This window comes from Rhinatrema bivittatum, chromosome 2 (assembly GCF_901001135.1).
Source record: "Rhinatrema bivittatum chromosome 2, aRhiBiv1.1, whole genome shotgun sequence".
NCBI classification, from domain to species: Eukaryota; Metazoa; Chordata; class Amphibia; order Gymnophiona; family Rhinatrematidae; genus Rhinatrema; species Rhinatrema bivittatum.
Genome location: NC_042616.1, coordinates 57,594,933 through 57,619,684, shown reverse-complemented (window position 1 = coordinate 57,619,684; position 24,752 = coordinate 57,594,933). Strand labels below are relative to the sequence as shown.

The 24,752-nt window shown below is 45.0% G+C and overlaps 1 protein-coding gene across 1 annotated transcript in view; it reads left to right on the top strand.

Moving 5' to 3' along the window:
* The window catches only part of MYO1G (myosin IG), a 377,606-nt gene that overhangs the window by 270,921 nt on the left and 81,933 nt on the right, over positions 1 to 24,752 (top strand). The window contains exon 21 of the mRNA XM_029588199.1: positions 4,257 to 4,411. Coding sequence (XP_029444059.1) covers positions 4,257 to 4,411 — 155 coding nt within the window. The remainder of the gene's footprint in view (positions 1 to 4,256; positions 4,412 to 24,752) is intronic.

The window sequence follows — 24,752 nt, the reverse complement described above, 5'->3', positions numbered from 1 at the left end:
GATAGTCCTTCTCCAGTCCCTTCTTTGGTGAATACTGAACAAAAGTATTTGTTAAGCATTTTTGCTTTTCTCTGTGCTGTTATCCTTTTATACCACCTTCCTCAAAACAAATTCAACCCAAGGTGGTTTACATAAAAAAAAAATACAATAAAAAAAAATCATATAAATAATACAGCAATAAAATACAATACATAATATGGCATAAAATACATTCTCCACCCATTCCTGCTTTTTACCTCTTAGTATCGCAGTCCAACTGCCCCTTATCCTCTTTTCACAAACATATTAAAAAAAAACAACCAAATGTTGGTTTCAATCAGGAAATAGGAAGAGGCCAATATTCAGTAAAGCAGCTAACGGACAACTTATCAGGCTAAAGTTAGCTGGATAAGTTGTCAGGGATATTCAGCAGGATAAATGTCCCACTGAATATGCTTGAAAAAAGTTATCCGGGTAATGTTTCCTGGTTGACTTTCAAGCTCAATCCCCAAGGGTATTTTTCCCCTATAATGTGAAGGGGAAAATGTCCTCTGCCTGGGCCTGTAGCCTAGGGGGCACTCTGGACCTCAATTGGACTACTAATGCCACTTTTACAAGGCAAAAGGAGGCCGGGGGGGGGAGGGTCCACTGTACCCCACCGGGAGAATTATTTTTAAAAAAAAGGGAGGATCCTGAGGGCAGGGTGTCCCAGCCTCAGGGGGCCAGGTCTTTTGAGTGAAGGGGCAGGGGGCTTGTGCGTTCCTTAAAAGTATTTTAAAACATTTTACAACTATTGCTCACCTGCAAGGACAGGAGGGGGGAAGGACGGGTCTATGCACAACCCCTGGGGTTGTTACTATGTTTTTTTTTTGGGGGGGGGGGGGGTTTACTCGGGGATGTCAGTCCCTTTAAGATAGGGCCCCGGATGGATCGGGACGTGTGTATGCATGCAGGAGAAAATTATCTAGCTAATTTTGATTGAAATAGCGCATCTTACTTCAGCTTTCCAAAAATTGTGTATTTTATTAGCATAATTCAGGGTATTAATGAACTCATTAGCATATGTTTGCATGCTAATGAGTCATTTCACTGCATCCAGTGCCGGGGCTCTTTTATCACAAGAAACTTTAAATATCTTTTGTCATACCCATGTTAGGCCATTTACCATGCGAAAAACAGCATTTTTCATGGGACAAATGGCCTAATGCAGCTTAGTGAATGATCCCCTATGCTTGAATATACCTGGTTAGGTTTAGAGTTAGCTGGGTATGTGTCCCCGGATAATTTCAACCTTAACCGGCTATATTCACAATTTATGGGCTGACAAAACATGAGAGATTCACCTGATTTCTTACGCTTTATTGTTCTATCTCTTGTTATGGGTTTTTTTTCTCTGCATGTTGTTCTAAACGACTGTTCCTTGGATAGAAAACTAGAAATGTAATAAAAAGTTTAAAAATATATATATTTCCGGTTAAGTGCAGGAAAAGAAATATCATTGTGGGCCTGTAGGCCCGATCCCCCCACCAGCCCACCCCCATTAAAGGATTATTACTAATGTGGGCTGTAGCGCCTAACCCCTCTCCCCCTACCCCCAAAAGCTTTTATGCCTTGCGGGTCCGTCGGCACGAGGAGCCTAACCCCCTCCCTCGAATTCTGAAATCTGCTGTGGCTTCGGAGCCCCTCCCTAAAGCTCACCTTCCTGGCCTCAAGCTGACCTAGAACCCCCCTGCCCTGCCCAGCAGGTTGCTGGGAGTGCGGTACCATCGTAGCTCTCTCTCTCTCCCCGCATCCAGCCTTGCTTCCACAGAGTGTATTATCTGAAAGTGAGGTGATCGTACCTTGCTCCCAGCGGCCTGGGGTTTTTTTTTGGGGGGGGGGGGGGGGGAGTTGGATGGGGAGGGAGGATTTTGGGTCAGCTTGAGGGTACCAGATGCTATGGCAGATTTCAGAATTCAGAGATAGGGAGGGTCCTCAGGCCAATAGTGGGGGTTGGGAGGAGGGAGGGAGAGGCTTGGCTCTATGGTTCACATTAGTTGTAAGCCTTTAGTGAGGGAGGGGGGGGGGTAGGTGAAAAGGGGGATGGGAGATCAGACCTTACAGGCACACAATGTTGATTAATTTACTTATTTTTGGCACGTAACCAGCTGTATTTTTGAATTTAGCCAGTTAAAGTTATTCGGGGACGCAATCCAGGATAAACTTAACCCAACGCCGAGGCGCATATGGACGTGGCCAAATAACTTAACTCTGAATACTGGAGTTAGCCAAGTAAGCTATCCATAATGCCACCCAAAAACACCTAAGGATCACCTCCATTTTATCCGGATAAATCTTAACCGGTTAGTGACTTAGCCAGACAAAATTTATCAGGTTACAGAGGCCTGGGTATTTAAACCTGGGGAAGTTATCCAGACAGATCCCTTTGAGTATCCACCTTGAAGCGGCTGTAGCACTCCTGGAATGATTCTTGCTGGAGCAGATAAGACTCTGAATCAGCTGCTCCTACCCTCAGCCAGAGTTCCCTAGAATCTCAGTCACTCGTGCTCTCTTGCGCTGCGGTGCATTCCTAATAAACACTGTCTCTTCTACCATCAGACTGACTTTTTCTTTTTTTGCCCCAGCAGTTTACTCCTCCTCCTTTGGGCTCCAGCTCAGCTGGACCCCAGGCCTGAGATCCTGTGCCATGAGCCTTACATGCTCTAGTAACATAACAACGGCAGAAAAGGACAAAATGGTCCATCCAGTCTGCTCAGCAAGCTTCTTTATGGTAGCATCTGCCGCGCCGTGCAGGTTACACCCCATGGTTCTCTTAAGGGTAACAACTGCCGCTCTGTGCAGTTATTCCCAAGCCTTATGATAGCCCATAAAAAATTTACTGCTAGCAACATGATTACTGGGTGATGAGCCTTCCTGAAAATTCAGACAGTGCTGACGTGTTTTGCTTATGGACTTGGCCTTAGAAGCAGTCCTGTGATGTTTCCCTTATGTCTGCGTATCAGTACCCCAGACCGTAAAAGTCAGGGCCCGTGTCGGTTGTCATCTGAATCCAATTTCTCTTCCACTCCATCCCCCCACCCCCCACCCCCACCACCTACAAAGCAGAGAGTGATGTTGTAGTTGTGTTTAAAGCATCAAGACTTATTGGTTAAGGGTAGTAATCCCTTGCCTTCTGTTAAGGGTTGTAATTTTTGCTCCATGCAGGTTACCCCCATGCTTATCAGTTCCCCAGACTGTAGAAGTTGGGGCCTTCATTGCTTGTTGTCTGAATCTACAGCTACACGGGGATAGTTTTCACTTGTTTTATCTCCCCTTCCAACTTACTTAAGTCTGGAATTCACAATGATTGCCCTCATCCTGGAGCCATGCACCAGGGTTCTCGCAATCATGGTCCCTACATCCGGCCATTAGATGTCCCCAATGCATGGGAATTATGACCCCCCCCCCCCCCCACCCCCATCAGAGGCTGTGAATGCTGCTTCTGCATCATCCCCAGTCCCGACCAACCTGGGGAGCAGAAGAACCTGAGCCAGGAATCAAAGGCAGGTCCCCCCTGAATGGCACTGCTCAGCCATCTGATTGACTTTGAATGACGTGTAGGCCATAGTGTGATCCTTTCCAGGGCTGGCACATCCTAATAGGCGAACTAGGTGGTCACCTAGGGCGTCAGCCATCAGGGGGCGGCAAAGAGGAGTAGAGAGGAGAGAAGCATAGACTCTGTAGGCTTCGAGCAGAACCCATCCTGCTCACGGCTGAGAGAAGCAGAATCTCGGTGGGCCACGAGCAGCGACTCTGTTTGTGTGTGTGTGTATGAGTGAGAGGGATTGTGTGTGTACGAGAGAGCAATGGTGTTAGTGAGAGAGAGGGAGAGAGCCTGTTTGAGGTTGTGTGTGTGAATGAGACAAGGAACCTAAGTGTGTGTAAGAGAGGGGGCTTGTCTGAGTGAATGAAGTCGGGGCCTGGACCGGGGGAGGGGGCGGGCACAAGGCAGAAGGCTTGCCTAGGCCGCCTAATACCCTTGCACCGGCCCTGATCCTTTCTCTGCATGCGTTCAGGTCAGGCAGCTCTAGTACTGGTTTTATTCCCATAGCATGTAGGACCTTGTATTTCTGATTTCCCTGACAAAAGCAGAGCTTCAAATCTGTGCACACAGTGAGGGTAAATCCGGGACTGGATCGATTTTGTTCTGAAAACAAAAAGAAATAAAAGAAAAGAAAGGGAACCAGTTGGTCACCCTAGTGGGCAAGATATGATAAGGCGTCTCCTCTGCTTTCTAGGTGGTAGGGCTGAGCATCACCAGTGGCCGAGATCAGCTGGTGGTGTTTCACACGGCGAAACACGATGACTTGGTGGTCTGCCTCCATAAGATGTGCCCAGAAAACGAGAGCCGCATCGGGGAGCTGATTGGCGTCCTGGTGGACCAATGCAAATCGTAAGTGCCGCGTTTACACGAGAGTGCGAAGCGGGAGAGGGAAGCACCGAGGGGGACTGAAAGACAAAGAAATACATCTTTTTATAGGTTGTCAGAAGGACTAAATAAATACTTGCCTCCCCCGCCCCGGAGATGCAGCAGGAGGTGATGATCTCACAGGGGTGGGCAACTCTGCTCCTCAAGGGCCGTAAACTGGTCGGGTGTTCAGGGCATCCCTAATGAATATGCATGAGAGAGATTTGCATGCATGCATTGCCTTCACTGTATGCAAATCTGCCTCGTGCGTATTCATTTCAGCTATCCTGAAAACCAGACCTGTTTGTGGCTCTTGGGGACCAGAGCTGGCCACCCTTCTCCTAACACGTAATTGTTGCTGGCAGAGAAGGACCTCTTGGCTCACCCAGTCTGCCCAGTTGCTTCCCTGCTGGGAAAGCTTAAAGACCTTAGTCCCTTTGTTTACCTGCCCATTCAAGTGAGGGCTCTTGTCCGTTGTGTGCTGCTTGTCCCCCTCTACTACTGAATGGGGTTTGGAACAATTTTAGGCTTATGAAATTATATTCAGGCCAATACAGAACGGTGCGCTCGGCTGAGAGCACTGTTAGCCCGCGTTTTCGACACGCTATTTTTACCCCTAGCGCCTCCTCCTTACCGCGGGCCCTCGTTTGAATACAAAATCGCGTGCCCAGGAGAGTGGCCTGGGCGCGCGTCGGGAGAGCGGGTGCTCGCCTCGAAGCGCCTGCTCTCCCGCGCCTTTTACTCTATTGGCCCGAGTGTGACTTCACAACCATATGGTGAGAGGAAAAGCATGTAGAGCAGACAGAAGTACATTCAGAAGGAATAAAATTGTTATCGTTCTCCTGTACGGGAGGCGTGCGATTACCAAGCTGCGGCACGGAATGACGGACTAGTAATCACTGAAGGTTAACCTTCCCAAAGAGGCTTCTGCTCTACTCAGCAGGTACTGAAGGACCCGGTGGGCTTCCTTTCATCCAAACACTGTCCAGAAGCGTCCGGCAAGATTGTCTCTGTTGCCAAACAAGAGATGGGCCTGAACTAGCTCAGCCCCCCTCTTTGCCCCTTCTTCCGAGCTAGCTGTCGGATCAGACAGGTTAGGGGAAATAACAGGTAGAAGATACCGGGGGGGGGGGGGGGAGGAAAGGGAGAAAAGCCCCGAGTGTTTGCTCAATCATATGGAATATTACAAGGACAAAAAAAAGAAGGGAGAAGACAAGCCAATATGCACAGAGCGGCAGTACAGCTCGATCAGGCTTCCAAGAAAAGGAGGCAAGGTCATGAAACTGCAGCAAAGCTTGCATACCTTCTTTGGCAGGGTTAGATGGGCAGAATGGCTCCAAATGGTCCTTATCTATCAGCACTTACTTTTGTACTCTGGATCCCTTGAGCAACAGCCACTCCCAGGCCCTGGCTGGTAGCTCATGGATCTTTTGCGAGGAAGAAGGGTTAACAGAAAGTGGAAGACAGAGTAGAAGAGAGAAATACCTGCAGGTTGGTGGTAGATTTTTATATGGATGACTAGTTAAAAAAAAAAAAAAAAAAGGGCAAATTAAATACAGTGAAAATGAGAAAATGAAATGAGAAACAGATTTTGCTTCAAAAAGACATTGATATGCCAGTGAAGAGAGAAAGAAGAGCCACTGTGACTTGTTAGGCTTTGTCTTGCTTTTTTTGAAGCTTATTTTATTCTGTGTTTTGTGTCTATGTTTTATTTTATTTGGCTTGTATGTTGTATTGTAGTTCTTTGGATTTTTCTTACTGTTTCTGTACTTGTTGTTATGGTTTATGATTCCTTGTGGCTTTTTTTTTTTTTAAATCAAAATATGTATTTTCTATGCATTTTTTGTGAGCCTTGCCGGATGGGTGGCTATTAAGTTTGATCTCTTCAAAAATCAAAGAGATGTCATTTTCTACTCCTAGAAAGTAGAGATTTTTGGTGGTTGCCAGTCCATCCACCTTAAATATCAGAAAAGGGGCAGAAATGTAGCAGCCATTTTGGTCCTGGAGAAGAATGGCTTCTCTGTAGATTGTGTGATTCCTTTTATTAGTTCAGCTTAAGAACTATCCAGCGGCATGATGATGTTCCTGGGTCTTCAAGATCATGTTTGTCCCTTCTTCCGTCGCCTCAAAGAGGCCTTGGCTATCAATGAGGCCTTGATAGCACATGCACGTCACCACCTCTAGGTAGGTTTTATGTTGGTCCAACAAAAACCTGCAAAGAATTGAAAAAGGCCCATGACAAATCTGGGCAAAGACAAGGAAAGTGAATGCTTAATCAGAAAAGGTTTTGCAATAAAAAAAGACTTAGATCCTGAAAGGTAACCATTAACCCAGGACGTGCTGTTTTTTTCCTGCATTGTGGCTGATTGCAGTGGTGGTATCTTTAGCTTCAAATAACGGTTTGCCTACATAAAAGTTCCCTACGTGTACAGGGCGACCTGCTGCATTCAGAAAAAGGCTCTGCAGGTGGTGTTGATGCCAGCATTTCAGTCAGCAACTGTAAGGCAAAAAGAATAAAAATATCAAGATGAAACTAAATACATTTATATTGTGTGTGATATACCTGCCTCATCGGCCACCCGATGGAAGAATAAAACCATTTCTGTCATTGGGATGGTGGAAAGGGATCAAGGATGTCAGCATCTGTGCATAAATTGAGAATCAGGATGCAAGAGATGCTGAGTGGAAGATGCATCCAATCCAGACAAGAGGGAAGACCACCAGTTTCCCCAACTTGCCTCTTGCCTTGGACACATGCTCGAAGTCTTCTCACCGGCGCATCCACATGGCCTGAGTACCTCTTTCCCATGCCATATGTAACACCAATTTTCAGAAATGTTTAAATACTTGAAAGATGCTAATAATGCACAAGAAGCCACCTTTTTCAATGGAATGCAAGTTCTAGAACTAGTAGTCACAATGTGAAGCTCCAAGGAGCTAGGCTCAGGAACAATAGCAGGAAAATATTTTTTTCATGGAAAGGGTGGGGGGATGCCTGGAGATGGTGGAGACTAAAACATTAACGGAATCCAAAAAAGCATGCGATAAACATAGGGGATCCCTTTCTAGTCCCACTTCCCACAGATCTGAAAAATAAAATACAAATTGTCGATTAGAAGTGTGAAGGGTCTGCAGCACTGGCTTTGGTATCCTTACTGTCTCTGGGAAAATATCTTGTTTGGGAGGGGAGGGGGGGGGGGGGGGCGGGACTAAAACATGTCTTTATCTTATGACTTCATTTTATGATTTTCATAATTGGGCCTTAGCTCTTGTCTTTCAACTGTCAATGTCTTTTGCTTTGTTAGTGTTACTAGTACTATGTGCTCGGAATGGATCTGGGAGTGGGGTTCAGTGCAATATGCTACAAATTGTTTTCATTTATCTATTCCTTGAATCCTATGCAACATACAGGTCCATTGTAAACGGCTTCTGTGCTAGTACTGTAAGTGAACAAGAAGGACTGAAAAACCTCAATTTTCCAATGATATTTTACCCAAACCGAATCCATTTTTTGTTGTTTAATGACCTCATACCGGGCTTAAAGGTGCAGATTTGCACGATCGTTCGCCACTATGTGCGGGATAGCATATGTTTGTTGCTTTCACCACGCTGTATTTAATCATTGGTCATTAAATATTTTCTTTTGCTTATCATATCAAAAATATTAGTGAGTTGTGATATTGTCACCATTCATGTGAATAAGTCATTTCATTAACTTATTGCATTTATGCATTTTTCAGTTTGCATTATTTTTTACAACTTTCCAGCTACTTAGCTTTGAAATGGAGAAACACTTTTAAGACACAGTGTCTAGAGGTATTGACAAGCTGCCCGACACGGTCCGTGTTTTGGCTGAACACCTTCTTCATGAGGCCATGGCTGATTAAGTTCAGCGTCCCTTAGCTCCGTCATCCGTTAGTGTGTTTCTTCCACCTCCGGGTGTGTGTTTCTTCCACCTGGGCAGCATAGACTTTGTTGCTGATAATTTTGCTTTGAAAATTGTGAAAGTGTACACATGAGGATACACCTGCTCAAACTGCAACACATAACTTGTGCGTGTGTGTGTGTGTGTATTTATGCGTGTACTTCATGAGGACGCTGAAAGGATGATAATGTTTCAGAGAAGAGCCTGCCTCAAATGATGCAGGGCCTGCAGCACAAACTCTACAGAGGCTCAACACAGTCACAGGCCGATGCAGAAAAGATGCATTCAGCCGAACGCACGGCTTTATCCACACTTCAACGCATGTTTTGTGAGCATAAACTTTACTGCCAATGCAGCAAGGAGTTTTGTGCTCACAAATGTGCACTCAGAAATGTGAGTGCCGCTAAGTGCCCTCTCATGGAATCCCATGCCAATGAGGGCATCAAGCAGCACTCCCTGATAGAGAGAGGTGCGCTGGCCTAGCCCAGGGTTTTCCTTAAGGCTGGAAACTTTACTTCCAGTCAGAGGTGGCGTAAAGTTTCCAGCATTGCTGTGCAGGCACTTAAAACCAAGCAACAGGCAAAAACAAAAAAAAAAAAGGTTTTCCTGCACTAGCCAGATAGCTGGGTAAATCCTGACTTATCCAGCTAAGTGGCGCTGGCTAACCATGGTCAAATAGACAATTGTACTTATCTGATTAAGTGACAGCAACCGCTGCCACTTAACCAGATAAGTATGGCTAGCGGCCACCACTTATAAATACGGACTTATCTGGCTATCAGGCCACAGTTAGCCGCTGCCACTTAGCAGGATAAGTATTCTCTCTCTGTGGCAATACATTTTCAAGGGACAACCGCCCCCCCCCCCCCCCCCCCCCTTCCTGAGTTAAAATGTGCATTCGGCCTGTGCTGAGCGCACATTTTCCCATCAACACGCTTTTTTTTTACTCCTGATGCATTAGCAGAGCAAACGCTTATTGTATTGATAGTTTAAAAAAATGTTTATCTGTGCACATTGCACAGTTTCTTAACACAACTGTATGGGCCTGACAGAATACACTCTCTGGAGGGAAGAGGAATAGGGAGGATATATAGTAACATAGTAATGATGGCAGATAAAGACCAGATGGTCCATCCAGTCTGCCCAGCAACTTGCTCTTGATAGTAACTGCTACTCCGTGCCAATTACCCCCATGCATTCTATTAAGGGTAGTAACTGCTGCTCTGTGCAGGTTACCCATCAAGAGTTCTGTTAAGGGTAGTAACTGCTGCTCTGTGCAGGTTACCCATCAAGAGTTCTGTTAAGGGTAGTAACTGCTACTTCGTGCAAGTTACCCATCAAGAGTTCTGATAAGGGTAGTAACTGCTACTTCGTGCAAGTTACCCATCAAGAGTTCTGTTAAGGGGTAGTAACTGCTACTTCGTGCAAGTTACCCATCAAGAGTTCTGTTAAGGGTAGTAACTGCTGCTCTGTGCAGGTTACCCATCAAGAGTTCTGTTAAGGGTAGTAACTGCTGCTCTGTGCAGGTTACCCATCAAGAGTTCTGTTAAGGGTAGTAACTGCTGCTCTGTGCAGGTTACCCATCAACAGTTCTGTTAAGGGTAGTAACTGCTGCTTCGTGCAGGTTACCCCCATGCCTTCTGTTAAGGGTAGTAACTGCTGCTCTGTGCAGGTTACCCATCAAGAGTTCTGTTAAGGGTAGTAACTGCTGCTCTGTGCAGGTTACCTATCAACAGTTCTGTTAAGGGTAGTAACTGCTGCTCTGTGCAGGTTACCCATCAACAGTTCTGTTAAGGGTAGTAACTGCTACTTTGTGCAGTTACCCATCAACAGTTCTGTTAAGGGTAGTAACTGCTGCTCTGTGCAGGTTACCCATCAACAGTTCTGTTAAGGGTAGTAACTGCTACTTCATGCAGGTTACCCCCATGCCTTCTGTTAAGGGTAGTAACTGCTACTTCGTGCAGTTACCCATCAACAGTTCTGTTAAGGGTAGTAACTGCTACTTCGTGCAAGTTACCAATCAACAGTTCTGTTAAGGGTAGTAACTGCTGCTCTGTGCAGGTTACCCATCAAGAGTTCTGTTAAAGGTAGTAACTGCTGCTCTGTGCAGGTTACCCATCAACAGTTCTGTTAAGGGTAGTAACTGCTACTTCGTGCAAGTTACCCATCAACAGTTCTGTTAAGGGTAGTAACTGCTGCTCTGTGCAGGTTACTCATCAAGAGTTCTGTTAAGGTAGTAACTGCTGCTCTGTGCAAGTTACCCCCATGCATTCTGTTAAGGGTAGTAACTGCTGCTCCGTGCAGCTTACCCCCATGCACAGAAGCGTACCTAGAGTATTTGGCACCTGGGGCAGATACTTCTTTGGCAACCCTCCTCAAAATATAATTTTAAAATTTCCTAAACATCGAAACAATATTTCAAAACAGTAGCACGTCAAATAACACCCAATAATTAAAACTAAAAAGGATTTAAAAAATTTCCTGCTCTCCATATCTGTCATCCTAAGATTGTTTAGATTGGGGGCACGCATACACACACACACACACACACACAATACGCTCCCTTTCTCTCATACCCACACATACATGCCTGGTGAGAGACACACACTTTCTTTGTACCTCTCTCACACACACACTTCTTCTGTGTCTCTCTCACACAGACATGCTTCTTCCATCTCTCTCTCACACACACACACACACACACACACACACGCTTCCTCTGTGTCTCTCACATGCTAACACACACACACGCTTCCTCTATCTTTCTCTCATGCACACATGCAGACAAAAACTGAACTGGAAACCACAAGCCAAATTCTGCATGCAGTGCAACAATGGAAAAGCAGAAAATCACTATTCCTCAAAACAATACAATCAAAAAATATAAATCTATTAGAATAGTAAATGTTACACACCTCGTCCGCGCCTGGCCCACACACGGGCCTGCTCACCTCCCTGGTTCCACGGCAGGTCCCAGATCGACCTCCCTAGCGGCAACTGCGAGCTCTTCCAGGCCTCGGCGTCCCGCGGCAGTGGTCGCCGGGCCTTCCACTACGCATCGGGCCTCATGCCGGAGCTCGACGCTCTCGGTGGCATTGGCCACGCCCCTAAGGGCACGCACGCGGGCCACCCGGCCTCTTGTAGGGCCAGGGGCAGGTCCTAGCTCCGCGGCACGCCCTGATTGATTCCCTGATATAAGGAAGTCCCTGCTTGTACTTCCTTGCCTTGGCAATCGGGTTAGTGTCTTGCTAGATTGTCACTGTGTCTGAACCTTGTTCCAGTCTTGTTCCAAGTCTCGTTCCAGGATCCTTCTGTTCCAGTCTTGTTCCTGCCTTGTTCCTACATCCTAGTTCTCCAGCGTCCTCCTGTTCCTGTTCGTCTACCCAGGTAGTACCCTCGGACTGTCTCTCTGGTACTGACCTCAGTCTGCTCCTCGACCTGCCTGCCTGCCGCCTGCCTTCTGACCTCAGCCTGTTCCTAGACTCATCTGCCTGCTGCCTGCCTTCTGACCTCAGCCTGCCTGTGACCTCATCTGACCTCTGGAACCTGACCCCCTGCTTTGCTGACCACTCCTCGGACTGACCCCCAGATTCTGACCTCTGCCTGCTTGACCACGTCTCAAGATTCTGGCTCTGTTCCTAGCCTTGTCATCACCTACGCTGTTCTGGTATTCCTTGCTCCACCTGACCTCCAGTCTCGAACCTGACTGCGCTCCCCTCCTGTCTGTGGGAACGCCTGACTTTCATCTCTCCAGGAGACCCTGCGAGGCCCACCTAAGTCCAAGCAGCCTGGGTCCCTATGGGCTCCTCCCGGGGGGGACCTCGGGGGGCTTCCAGTGGTAAAGCTCATCCTAGCCTCTGTCTCTTCCAGTGCTCCACCCCCTGGGGGCAGGTGCTTCCTGGTCCCTACCAGGAGGCAGTTCTCCACTGCTCCAGGTCAAGGGTCCACCCCCGAGAGCAACAGTAAAACCATACTAAAAAAATATACATTTCAAAACAGCTGATGAATAGAATAACATTTAATAATTAGAAGCTCCTGTACAAATTTTTAAAAAATTTCTAAACATTGATAAAATATTTCAAAACAGCAGACATCAAATAACACCCAGTAATTAAAACTAATAAGGATTTTAAAAATCCCCCAATCTCCATACCTGTCACCCTGAGATTGTTATGAACTGGGGGTACAAACACACACAGAGACACGAACAAAATATGCTCCCTCTGTCTCTCACACACATACACATTTGGTGAGAGACAGAGGGAGCTTGAGTGTGTGTGTGTGTGTGTGTGAGAAAGAGACAGACATACATGCTTCCTCTGTCTCTCTCTCTCTCACACATACACGTTTCCTCTGTATCTCTCACATATGATTCCTGTCTCACCCAGGCACACACACACATGCTTCCTCTCTCTTACCCCCACTCCTGCACACAGGCACCCTCTCATACACTCCTACAGGCACCATTTCGTACACACACACACAGGCACCCTCTCACATATACGCACCCACAGGCACCCTCTCATATATATACACAGGAACATACACACACACTCTTCTATACACTCACCATCTCATACACACACAGGCATCCTCTCATACACACACACCCCCACACACCCTCTCATACACCCACACAGGCTCTCACACAGACACACACACATATAGGATCTAGTTCAGACATACACACATGCACACACAAACAGGCTCTCGCTTATTCACACAAGCTCACACACTCATGGTCTCCTATTGTCTTCAGGCCGTGGCAGGATAAGGTCCACCAAGGCCTGAGAGCCTCCTGCTACCTTTGGGCCATACAGCCCAACGATCTTCCTGCTTGGAGGGAGGGGAGGGAGAAGCTGTGTGTGGGTGGACAAGAAGATTGGTGGGCCGTAAGGCAGCAGGAGAGGCTGCCGGCTGGTTAGGCTCCACCGGTGGCCTGCGGCCTCCCTGGGTGTGCCACTCCGGGCCTGGTCTCTTCGGCCGGCAGGGCTTGGGCTCCCTGCCGCCCTGCTGCTCCTGGCTGGAACGTTTCTTCTTCCCGGGTGACAACGAGAGGTTGATTGGTCGCACAGTCACTGCCCCTCCCTTAGCACCCCTCTCCCTATGCATTGTTAAGGGTAGAAACTGCCGCTCCGTGCAGGTTACCCAATGCAGAATTGTTACACCATCCCTTTCTTTATGTCTTCAGGGATCTGCAGGGTTTGTCCCAAGCCCTTTTGAATTCATTAACTGTTCTCATCTTTACCACCTATTCTGGAAGAGCATTGGAGGAGTCAGCACTGGAAGATTTATGAGGAGAGGCTGAAGGATCTGCATATGTACACCCTGGAAGAGAGGAGGTGCAGGGGAGATAGGATACAGACCTTCAGATATCTGAAAGGTTTTAATGATGCACAATCATCAAACATTTTCTGTTTGAAAGAAATCAATAGAACTAGGGGTCACGAAATGAAACTCCAGGGAAGAAGACTCAGAAACAATGAAAGGAAATATTTCTTCACGGAGAGGGTGGTGGATGCCTGGAATGCCCTTCCGGAGGAGGTGGTGAAGCTGAAAACAGTCAAGGAATTCAAAAGGACATGGGATAAACACTGTAGATCCCTAAAGGCCAGAGGATGGGAATAAAGAAAAGAGTGCATGGGGGTAACGGGGTAACTTGCTGGTGTGGCAGTTGCTACCCTTAACAAATAAGCCTTGATACTGTTAATGCAACTCCGTCATTGCTCTCTGCTTCAACAGAAGTGAGAAAAGGGGAATTTAATTCAGACAGCAGCCAACAAGGGCCCTGACTTTTACAGTTTGGGGAACAAATAAACATGGGGGTAACTTGCTGATGCGGCACTTACTACGCTTAACCAATAAGCCTGATCCTTTGATGCAACTCCAACATTGCTCTCTGCTTTCACGGCAATGGTTAAGGGAAACTGGATTCAAACAGCATCCGAGGGCCCTGACTTTTACAGTCTGGGAAACTGATAAGCATGGGGGTAACCTGCACGGTGCAGCAGATACTGGCATAAGCTTGCTGGACAGGCTGGGTGGATCATTTGGTCCTTTTCTGCCGTCATTTCTATGTCTCTATCACCATCTCCGTGAAGAAATAATTCCTGATTAGGAGTTTATGTCATGACCCCTAATTCTACTGTTTCCTTTCCAGCGCAAAAGGTTTGACGTTTGTGCGTTGTTAATTCCTGTCAGGTATCTGAAGGTCTGTATCCTATCTCCCCTGTACCTCCTCTCCTCCAGGGTGTACATATTTAGTTCCTCCAGCCTCTCCTCATAGGTCTTATGAAACTGCCCCCCCCCCCCCCCCAACTCCACCACCACCACCACCATTTTGGTCGCCCTTCTCCGGACGGTCTCCATCCTGTCTCTGTCCCTTTTGAGATACGGTCTCCAGTGCTGAACACAGTACTCCAGGTGAGGCCTCACAAGGGCTTTTTCACTTCCCCTTTTTCTGGTAGTTATTCCTCTCTCTCTATGCAGCCCAGCATCTTTCTGGCTTTAGTTACCACCTTGTCACATTGCTTCGCTGCCTTCAGATCTCTGGACACAATCACCCCAAGGTCTCTTTCCTGCTCCATGCACGATAGCCTTTCACCCCCCATCGCATACAGCTCTTTTGGATTGCCGCACCCCCAGGTGCACGATCCTGCACTTCTTGGCATTCAATCGCAGCTGCCAAATCTTTGATGGCTCTTCAAGTTTTCTTAAGTCACTTATTCATTCTCTGAACTCCTTCAGGCGTGCCCACTCTGTTGCACCAGATAGAAAAATATTTGACAGGCTCCGATAAATTACAGGAAGATGAAAATCTCCATTTAAAAAAATAAATGGAATTTTAGGGGCAAGATGTCATGATAAGGAAGTTGGTGGGAGCAAAGTCCAGAGAAAATAATTCTTTGCTGAGAATGTGGTAGATGCCCAGAATAATTTTCCAGCCGAGGAGGTAAAATCCAGCACTGTGACAGTATTCAAACATGCTTGCAAAAGATGTGATGGACCGTGGTGGGAAACAGGGATGGGAGGTTGCAGTTTTGCAAACAGCCTGCCCTTATTTTCTCAAGAGCAATGGACAGTTTGAGGCAAAAAAGAAGAAGAAAAAAAAAGGAACAGAAAACAAAATACAAACCAGTGCGGGAGCTGGTATGCTTATCTACCCAGCATGGTAGAGACCCAAACAGAGGAAGACCACGAAATATGACTTGGCTAAGGAGCGATATTTTCAAGAGGTCCAGCTTTTATGACTGGCAGTTGGGATATATCCAGCCCAGAATACGTGGGCAGACTGGATGGGCAAATTGGTCTTTATCTGCCGTCATCTAACAAGTTACTAAATACAGGCAATATGAGGAAGATGGAGAATGGCTGCCATGAATTTTAGCTTTGCAACGCACACCGTGTCAAACTGGTGGGGGAAAAAAAAACCCCGCAAAGATTATGAGCTGGGAGGGGAATAGGCTGCTAGGGCAGGTGCTCCTATTCCAAATCTTACACAGCGGGCATTAAGAGAGAGGCTGGCAGTTGCTGGCTTACAGAGAGAATGGATATGATTAGGATGGCAGGTCTATGTTCCATTCTTCCACCTCTCCCACCAGCGGTCCTTGGTGTAACCCAGCATGCCTTCTGCTACCTGGCTCCAAACCTCTGGCTCCTCCTCCTCCTCTCTCGTCTTGCTTGCTTGCTTGGTGCAACCTGTGCTTCTCAGGGATATGCTCGAGTGTCGTAGGAGAGAGAGAGAGAGAGGCCTGGTTGAGTTGGTCATTGAGAACCCAATCACATAATCAGACCTTTTTACAGAGGCGTGCCAGGGGTGGGTCTCAGCACCCAGCTGTCACGGCAGAAAGAACGGAGGCAACGTTAAAAAAACAAAACAAAAAAACAAAACCCTGAGATGAGATCTCCACAGTCAGAGACCGTCTGTTACCTATTATACTCCCATCTGGGATGGGGGCGGGAAGAAGATTAGAGAGAGTTTCTGACCTCTGCGGCCCCGGAGCTCTGTAATGCAAAACAGAAGTAGGGATTGGAAGCTGTCAGCAGACTGGGGAATGAGTAATACAGAGGTCCCACTGCCCCCCCCCCCCGGACCTTGGCTGACGTGTGCCAGCATCACCGAAGGCCTGACTCATATCCGGGTGGCGGGGCGACCTACAGCCCCACTACAAAGCTTCACTGGCCAGGCCTGGGAGTTTGTGAATAAGCCTGGCGTGCAATAATCTCCTCGGACGGCGAGGGATGTGTGTGCAGGCACTCAGGCGGGGAAGTGCAGTATCAGTCAGAAAACTTTATTGGCATGACAGTTTTACATGGGTTACAATGGTAATTACATAAAGTGATTAAAATAAAAGGGAAGACTTTTTTTTTTTTTTTTTTTACAAAGTAGTAGTAATAATAACAGTAAGATAAAATTACAGGGTACAGAAAGGCCAAGGACGATTCCCGGGTGCTGGTGCTGCTTGACATCGTCTCTGGCCAGATTATGTTTCTGGCCTGCTGGCAGGATACACTCTTTCCCCCAGGCTTATGCAGCGTTTTTCCTGCTCCTTCTTGTATGAAAGTCTTTGAGAAGGCGCATCCCTGAACTCTTTGTATGTTGCCCAGCACAGCAGGAAATGTGTTTCTGTTTCTTTCTCCAGTGTTGCACCGCATGCGGAGTCAGGATTCTTGGAAGTTTCCCAGTTCAGTTTTTGTCTGCATCTTTTTCCAGTTTCCGCTTTGTGATCCCTTTCTCTGTATTTGGTGAGGATCTGTTTTCTTCTTTTTTTTTTTTTTTTGCATTTGCGATTGAGGTGAGGTATTCTGCTAGCAGGTATTTTCTGTGTAGGGATCTGCAGCAGTCCAGTTTGTTCTGTTTTCCATCCTGTATATCACAAAAGGAGGTGTATTCATGTTCTTAGGTTGAGTTCCAGTGTTTGCATCGGTGCCGTTTTGTAGCCCGGGTTGTAGTTGTTTGAGTTCTGGGTGTTAGTACTGGTTTGGTACGGCTTTGCTTGCTACATATTTATTTTATTTATTTATAAACATTTGATAACACTACCTTTTTCCTAAGGGTAGGCAAAAGGTGGATTGCATAGAAAGAGAAAGAAAATTAAAAAAAATCTTTGAGCACATAAGTAATGCACGAATACGGATATGAGGTAGATTGGGAGTGAGGCACCTTGAGTATAAATAGTGCATACATATAGATAGGAAATAAGTTAAGCACCAGAAGCTGCAAGATGTATTAAGAACCAGTTGGTAGAAACAGGCCGGAAGTGGGGATATCTTGGGGAACTCATGGTCACAAGGAGTTTGGGTAGGCAGGTAATAGAGGGAAGAGTCTCTGCTGAGGAGCCTAGGGGTAAACAGCAATCCTCTGATTTTTTTATTTTGGGGGGGGGGAGAAGGCAGGGCTGGAGGAAGCATTAGGTGGACTTAGTCGGCCACCTAGAGCACCAACATTCTGGGGGTGGCATGCGGACAGCACCTCCTGCTTCCCGCCCACGGTGGGACCCAGAAGTCCAAGTGATATAGCGGGCCCACGTACAGGAAGGAGGAAATACCATCTGCCTTAGGAGCAGGAGCATAGCACATTGCAGCATCAGCTGGCGGTGGTGAGAAGCAGGAGGCCTAAGAGAAGACCCACAGCATGAACAGATGAAGAAGAGCAGCTGAGCCTTCCTGCATTCAAGAGAAGGAGCGGGGCCATGCTGAGGTCAGCAGGAGGAGCAGCAGTGGAGTTCCCCCCGACAGCGGGGAAGAGACGCAGCAGTCCTGCGCTGCCCCTCCCCCCAGCCTAGAGATCAGGAATAGAAGCAGCTGTCCTGCACCTCTCCCTCCGCACAGTCATGATGAGAGGAAGTATTAGAGCTGCTCCTGTGGCCTGAAAAAAAAAGAGAGTTCCACTGGCCATAGCGGCTGAAGGAGGAGACTGCTTGCCCTGTGTGCTTTTTGCAAGACCATTTGTGTGTGTGAAAGAGCATGTGTGAGTATGATTGACAGCAAGTGTGTATATGCATGAAACTGAGAATGTGTGTGTGTAACAGAGAGCATGTCTGAGAGAGCCTGCATGTGAGTGTCAGAAAGCTAGTGTTATGTGTATGTGAGACTGTGTGTGAAAGAGCATCTGTGTGAGTTTGACTGAGAGCATGTGTGTATGTGTGTGTGCATGTGCATATGACTGAGAGAGCCTGTGTCTGTGTGAGTGTCAGAGAACCAGTCAGTGTGTATGTATGTGTGTAATAGCCTGCATGTGTGTGAGGGAGCCTATGTAGGTAAGAAAGGTTTTGCACACAAACTTTCTGCCTCCCCCTCCTCAGCACATATACACACACACACACACAAATCCATGACAATCTAAGGGCAACAGGAAATAAAAAGGTTTCCCAGGTATGAAGAGTGGGAAATGTTTTTTGATTCTTGTTAGTTTTAATTATTGGGTGTTGTTTCATCTGTCTGATGTTTTGAAATATGTTATTGGTGTCTGAAATGTTTTTATGAGTTTTTAATTATTGAATGCTTCTTTGACATATTTATTCTTTTCATTTGTATGTTTTTACAATTTTGATTGATGTTTTATATTACCTGATTTCATTGTTTGATGTTTTATGAGGAATGGTGATGTTTTTCCATTGTTGCACTCCATATAGACTCTGGCCTGTTGTGATTTTCAGTTCAGTTTGTCTGTATGTTTCTATTTAGTGACAGTTTATCTATGTTCTGCATGTATGACTGAGGTGAGGTATTCTGCTAACGTGTAATTTCTATGTAGATATTTATAGCAGGCTGGCTTTTCTGTTTTCCTAATAGGAGGTGTATTGGTGTTTTAGGGCCTGGAGTATTATTTGCAGTTTTGCATTTTCATAGGTTGGGCTGTTACTCCTTGAGTGCTAGCATTTAATGCTGTTTTTATATGGGAGGTTTACTGTATTGTAATAGTAATTTAGTTTACTCATGGCTTTCTGAGGGCTAAACCCACACCCAACATGTGTTACGATAGGCCTAATACCATATGGGTTCCGATTGTGTTTTTTGCAGAGTTTTCTGGTTTATACCAGAGCAGTGCAAGTAAATATAATATACATGTTGTTGTAAACTAATACTTTTACATCAGAAGAATGTACTTTGTCATTTTTCATGTAAAATCAGTTATTATAAATGCCTAACTTTTTAATTCTCTGTGTAAAATGGGTGCGATGGGGGTTGAGGGAGTGGTGGGCGGTTGGGGGCCGTAAGATTCACCTAGGGTGCCCAACACCCTTGCACCGGCCCTGGCAGAAGGTAAGGTAACACGTTTCCAGGTCTAGTATTAGAAATATTCTGTTCCATATTTTGGAAGCCTCGTGCATGTTAGTCTGGCTGTAGCTGAAGCCAGTGCCGAGTGTGATTTTTACAGCCTTTGTGTTACTTCAGGGAGTTAGTGGCACAGGTATTCAGATGACACCAGAATCTGAATAGACTTTTTTTGCATGGTGAGCAGTAAGGGGAAGCCTCCTGATTCTACTCTGCACCCATTTTTAGGGGTGTTTCTGTGGACACGGAGGGCCTGTTTGCAGAGCTGGAGGAATAGGATTTCTGCTGGGTTTCTGTCCCATTCTGTATAATTTGGGGGTTAATGACAGAACCCCAGATCTCCTGTATAAAAGGATTGGTTCAATAATGCTATCATATAATTTGAATGGTAGTTTTGCTAAGGGGTTGGGTTTGTCCAGCTTTTTCATAGAACACTTTTTTTTTTGTAGCGTCCCAAGCCAAGTTATGTATATTCTAGAATATGCTCAAATTCTTATTTATTTAAGAAAAATGTGAATTTGGTTTGGAAAATTTTTTTTTGCCTTTTCTGGAAAATCATATTTTTTTTTACCTTTCCCAACTTTACTTGTAGGGTCCATGATTTGCATGTAGGTCTCTAGCCACTTAGGTTCTCTTGTAGACCTTCTGGAGTAGGGGTGTAGAGTATGGAGGCATCGAACACACTTGAGACAGCTTTCATCGCAGGCAGGAAGAGAAGGCAAAAGGGGCGGAACCCTCACGAGGCTCTTCCTTTTATTGTACATTCATACAAAGGCAGATGATGTGTCATTACATGATTGGCTACTTTCCCATAGCAGCAGACGAGTCCTTACACTATTGGCTTTGGCTCAGGGGGTGTGCACGGATCATTTCATTGGCTGCTGAAATCTATACCTCCTGACTTTGTCCTGCCTCTGACTAGGGAACACCCAGCCCCTCTTTCAGGCTAACAGGAATAATTATAAGCCAGAGAAATACATGAAGTCAGGTATCCTTTCCTAGGCAGAGGCTTAAGCACAAGTGATGCTTTTATTCAGGCAAATGTCAGGGAGAAGGGAAGTTAGTGTTTAAACCCTGATGAAATGGCTTGCTGGCAAGCGCATATTTCCCACATCTCACCCTTTCTGTTTTTGTTTAGGCAGCTCAATAAAGCTTTAGACCCTTATTGAAATCTGTTATGTCTTGGTATGGGCTGGAAATAGGGGAAGAGGGATTATGGAGAGAAGAAAGCTAATTCGACGTGGTGTGCCAGCTGCCGATGAGCTTCTGAATCTCCATATCACCCAGAGCTGGTGCAGGTGGTGTGCCAACGCTGCAGGGCTCATGATTCCCTATTAGGCATCTTACAAGACATCTTTGTATCCGGGCTGAGAGCAAGGTTTCAATATGGATATGAGGGTTGGGTATGCACTGAATACAGCATCACAGGCAAACAATTAAGACAATTACAGTAATTATAATAGAAATCACCCTTTTTGAGACCAGAAATATCAGGGAGCCAGGACCATAGCCAGTCCCATGGAGAAGTTGGTATTCTGTCTGAAAGTGGTGCATCAGCAACCATGGTTTCTATCTGCTCTATGGTATGTGTAAGGTTTGCTTTATAGTCTGATATGTACACACAGCAATGAGATCCAATTAATGCACAAACACCACCCTTTAAGGCTAAAATGGTTTCTAAGGTATAGCTGTTCTGTAATGCTACTTCTCTAATCTGAGAGACTTCTGTTGTGAGTAATTTTAATGCATGGACTGTCTGATTAAATATGGCAGTCGTCCAGTTAGCTAGGATGTGTAAGTCCCTGTAATTCATAGCTGTTCCCATTGGGGGAAACAGGCTTCTAGCTATCTGAGTTTCTGTATACTTTTCTATGGGATTATTTATCGCCTCCCTTTTGTTACAGAGCCTTGCTTTGGGTAAAATTTTGACTGCATAGTATGAGGGGAGGATGTAGCCTAAAGTGCATCTGTCTTTCCATCTTGGGGAAATGTACATATATGCTCTACGCCCACATAACATCCAAATGTTTCCTAACAGATTAGTGGACATGTCATTGGTTATCATTTGGGCTATATAACTACAAAAGGTAAATCCTTCATCCCCTCTATACTTTCTGTACTTGCTTGGGTCTCCCACTGCACATCCTGAAATCTGCCAATTGCATACATATATGTGGTATAATTATGTAAGTGTTCAGTGATTAATACAAAGGTTCGGTTACAATATGGATATTTCCCACCTGAATCCCTTTCCCATCCCCTGTATCATAGTCCCAACAAAGAGCGGCAGTCTCTTGAATACAGCTACCAATGTGTAGTATGGTATTATTAACTGGAGAGTTAATGAAAACCTCTCTGTAAAGGATAATTAGTCCATACTGTAAGGTTAAATGGTACAGCATGCATCAGTAGTTCTCCGCAGGCTTGGGTTGGCATGTGTGTGCAGATCCAACAGTCTGTTCGATTCAACAGGTGTGAAAAGTTCTGTCAGAGTCCTTGTTCTGAAATCGCCATAGCTGGAGAAATAAGGCAAAGGAGGAGGATGCAGAACACAATTGTTAATGAGTTGGCATTCAGGCAAGAAAAAGCGGCTAATAAGTTCTCTGGAGTTTTCTCAAGGCCTTGCTGTTCTAAGAGTTGTGCAGATTGGTTGGATAGGGCCTTGATCTGTCCCCAGGTCATGTGGTGCTGCTTTTTGCAAGGAGTCCGGTCTCTGTCCTTCTGAGGGCTGTGGAGGCTCAGGGAGAAGTTGGGGATCGGGTCCTGTAGACCTGGACACCTTTCCATCTTTCCACGGCTTGATACCTGTGGAAGCAAGCAGAGAAACATATCCTCGTTCCCCATTTTAAGGGAACGGGACCATACCAGACATTAAATATGCTATACAAAACTGATGGCTGTGGGTGACTAACCCTAGTCCCATAATGATTACTCATGGCTGTGTTCTTATGTGAACCTGATATGTGTAGATGATTTAAAGTAAACAATACTTTGTTCAGGGGGAAAATCCAGGGGCAATCCCCCCTTTTTCTTTTTGTTTGGTCCAGAGCTCTTAAGGGTATGATTTGCTCTCTCCACAATGGCTTGCCCTGTGGTGTTGTAGGGGATGCCAAATAAGTATTTAATGTTCAATTATTGACAAAATTCATGCAAAGGAATGGCTGCAGTAAGCAGAGCCATTATTAGTTTTCAGAACGTAGCCCCATTATCAAGAAAGTTTTTATGCAGTGATCAATTTTCATTCAGTAAAATAGCAATAAGTGTAAATTAATCATTTAAAGGAAAAGTCATTTGCAGTAAGCCGGATCACAAATGACAAGTATATTAGACATTACATTAAACATATGTTACACAAGACTGACATATATTCATTCATCTTGCAAATATTCATTCATAGTCTTCTTGGCATCAAGACAGACAACAGATAACACATAATTTGAGCTAAAATTCTTATCAAAAAGTTATCAAAAACAAAATTAGATCAAGGATCAAAAGTCAAAAGTCAAAAGGTGTTAGAAAAATGTTAAAATAAACTGCAAAGTGTTCATCTTCACATCTCTTCATGGCAGCGTCAATCTGGAAAATATTAAAAACTGGCATACAGCAAAAATTTATTAAGGTAAGGATTAAAGTGAAATTCTTACTTTTTTAACCTTGAAGAATCAATTCTATCATTCAATTTAATAAAATCAATTTGGATTTGCAAGAAAAGGTTTGGGAGGGATTGCTTTAGATGTAGCAACCTCTATCAGTAAAAATTTTAAGGTTCAGAATTCTGTATAAATTTTGTGAAAAAGAAAATAAAACTGAAGTGTCCTTAATACAGAAGGTCTGTAGGCCTGAAAAATAAAAACTATTATACAACAGAATTATTAAAACAATAATATAATATAACTTGTAGAATAACATAGCGCCTCCTAGTGGAGACACCATCATTACTTTATAGAATGCAACTATTGTGCCAAGTTGCAATCAATAATACTCTGAGCTTACTTTCAATGTGGAATATCAGAATAGAATTTCTTCATATAATTATTAGAATAGGAAATTAAACACGCTGTTTGCTCAGCTCTGTCTGCTGCATGCTAAAGTGACTGTAACTACTATTAATCTGTCTGAGTTATAACATATATAAACTAGAGAGAGAAACTGCAGTACAAAGTCCATTTTTTTTCTTTCTTTTCAAAAGTTCTCCCTCCCTCCCCCATGAGTGGCAAGCAAGAGTTAAAGGGGGGGGGGGGGGAGGAGCAGTGTTTCTCAAAAGAAAAGAACTGCACCCAAGGAATTAATCCTTCAGTCAATAGGAACTGAAAGATAGCTTTGTTTAACAATTTAGATAACATCGACCACAGACAATGGCTTGGCAAGGACTGATTCCTTGCAGACAGATACTATTTTAATTTACTTTTGTCCTGAAAGGGAGAATCACAGTAAAAATATAAGTTCTGTGTGCTGGCAATTCAAGCAATTGCTTATAAACTTAAATCTCAGAGAAATGGAGTCATTTTAAATGTGAGCCAAATTAACTTTGCAAAAGGGAAACTTTCACATGTAATTTACACAGAATATTATTCAAATTTCAGTACAGTTTTAACATAAGGCTATGCATTCACTTTGTGGGGGAAAATACTCTCAAAGTATGCAGACTTTTTGTAACTGAATTCAAAGACTAATAGAAACCATTTTTTTTCAAATTTGTACTGTTTGTTGAGAGAAACCATTTTTTTTTCAAATCTGTACTGTTTGTAAAGAGAAACCATTTTTTTTTTCATAGTGATATTTTCTTTGCTTGTAACGCAGGAGTCTAATTAAATCCTTTTTTTCATAGTGATATTTTCTTTGCTTGTAACGCAGGAGTGCAGCTGCTTGGCCCAAGGTCTTATACGCTGATTTCTTTGAAGACCTGGGGGCATAGCCACTGCTTATGGCACTCAACTCTATTGCTGCCACACCTAGTTCTTTGTTTCTTTCTGTAATGGGAAAGGCTTGAATCCCTTTCAATAATTCCTCTTTTGTGAGATTTCCATGTTCTAGGTGAAATCCCATGCTGACCGCGGCACATAAATTGTTACCGGGAGCAGTGGTTTGAGATGGTAATTTACCTGGACAAATTGATGATGCAGA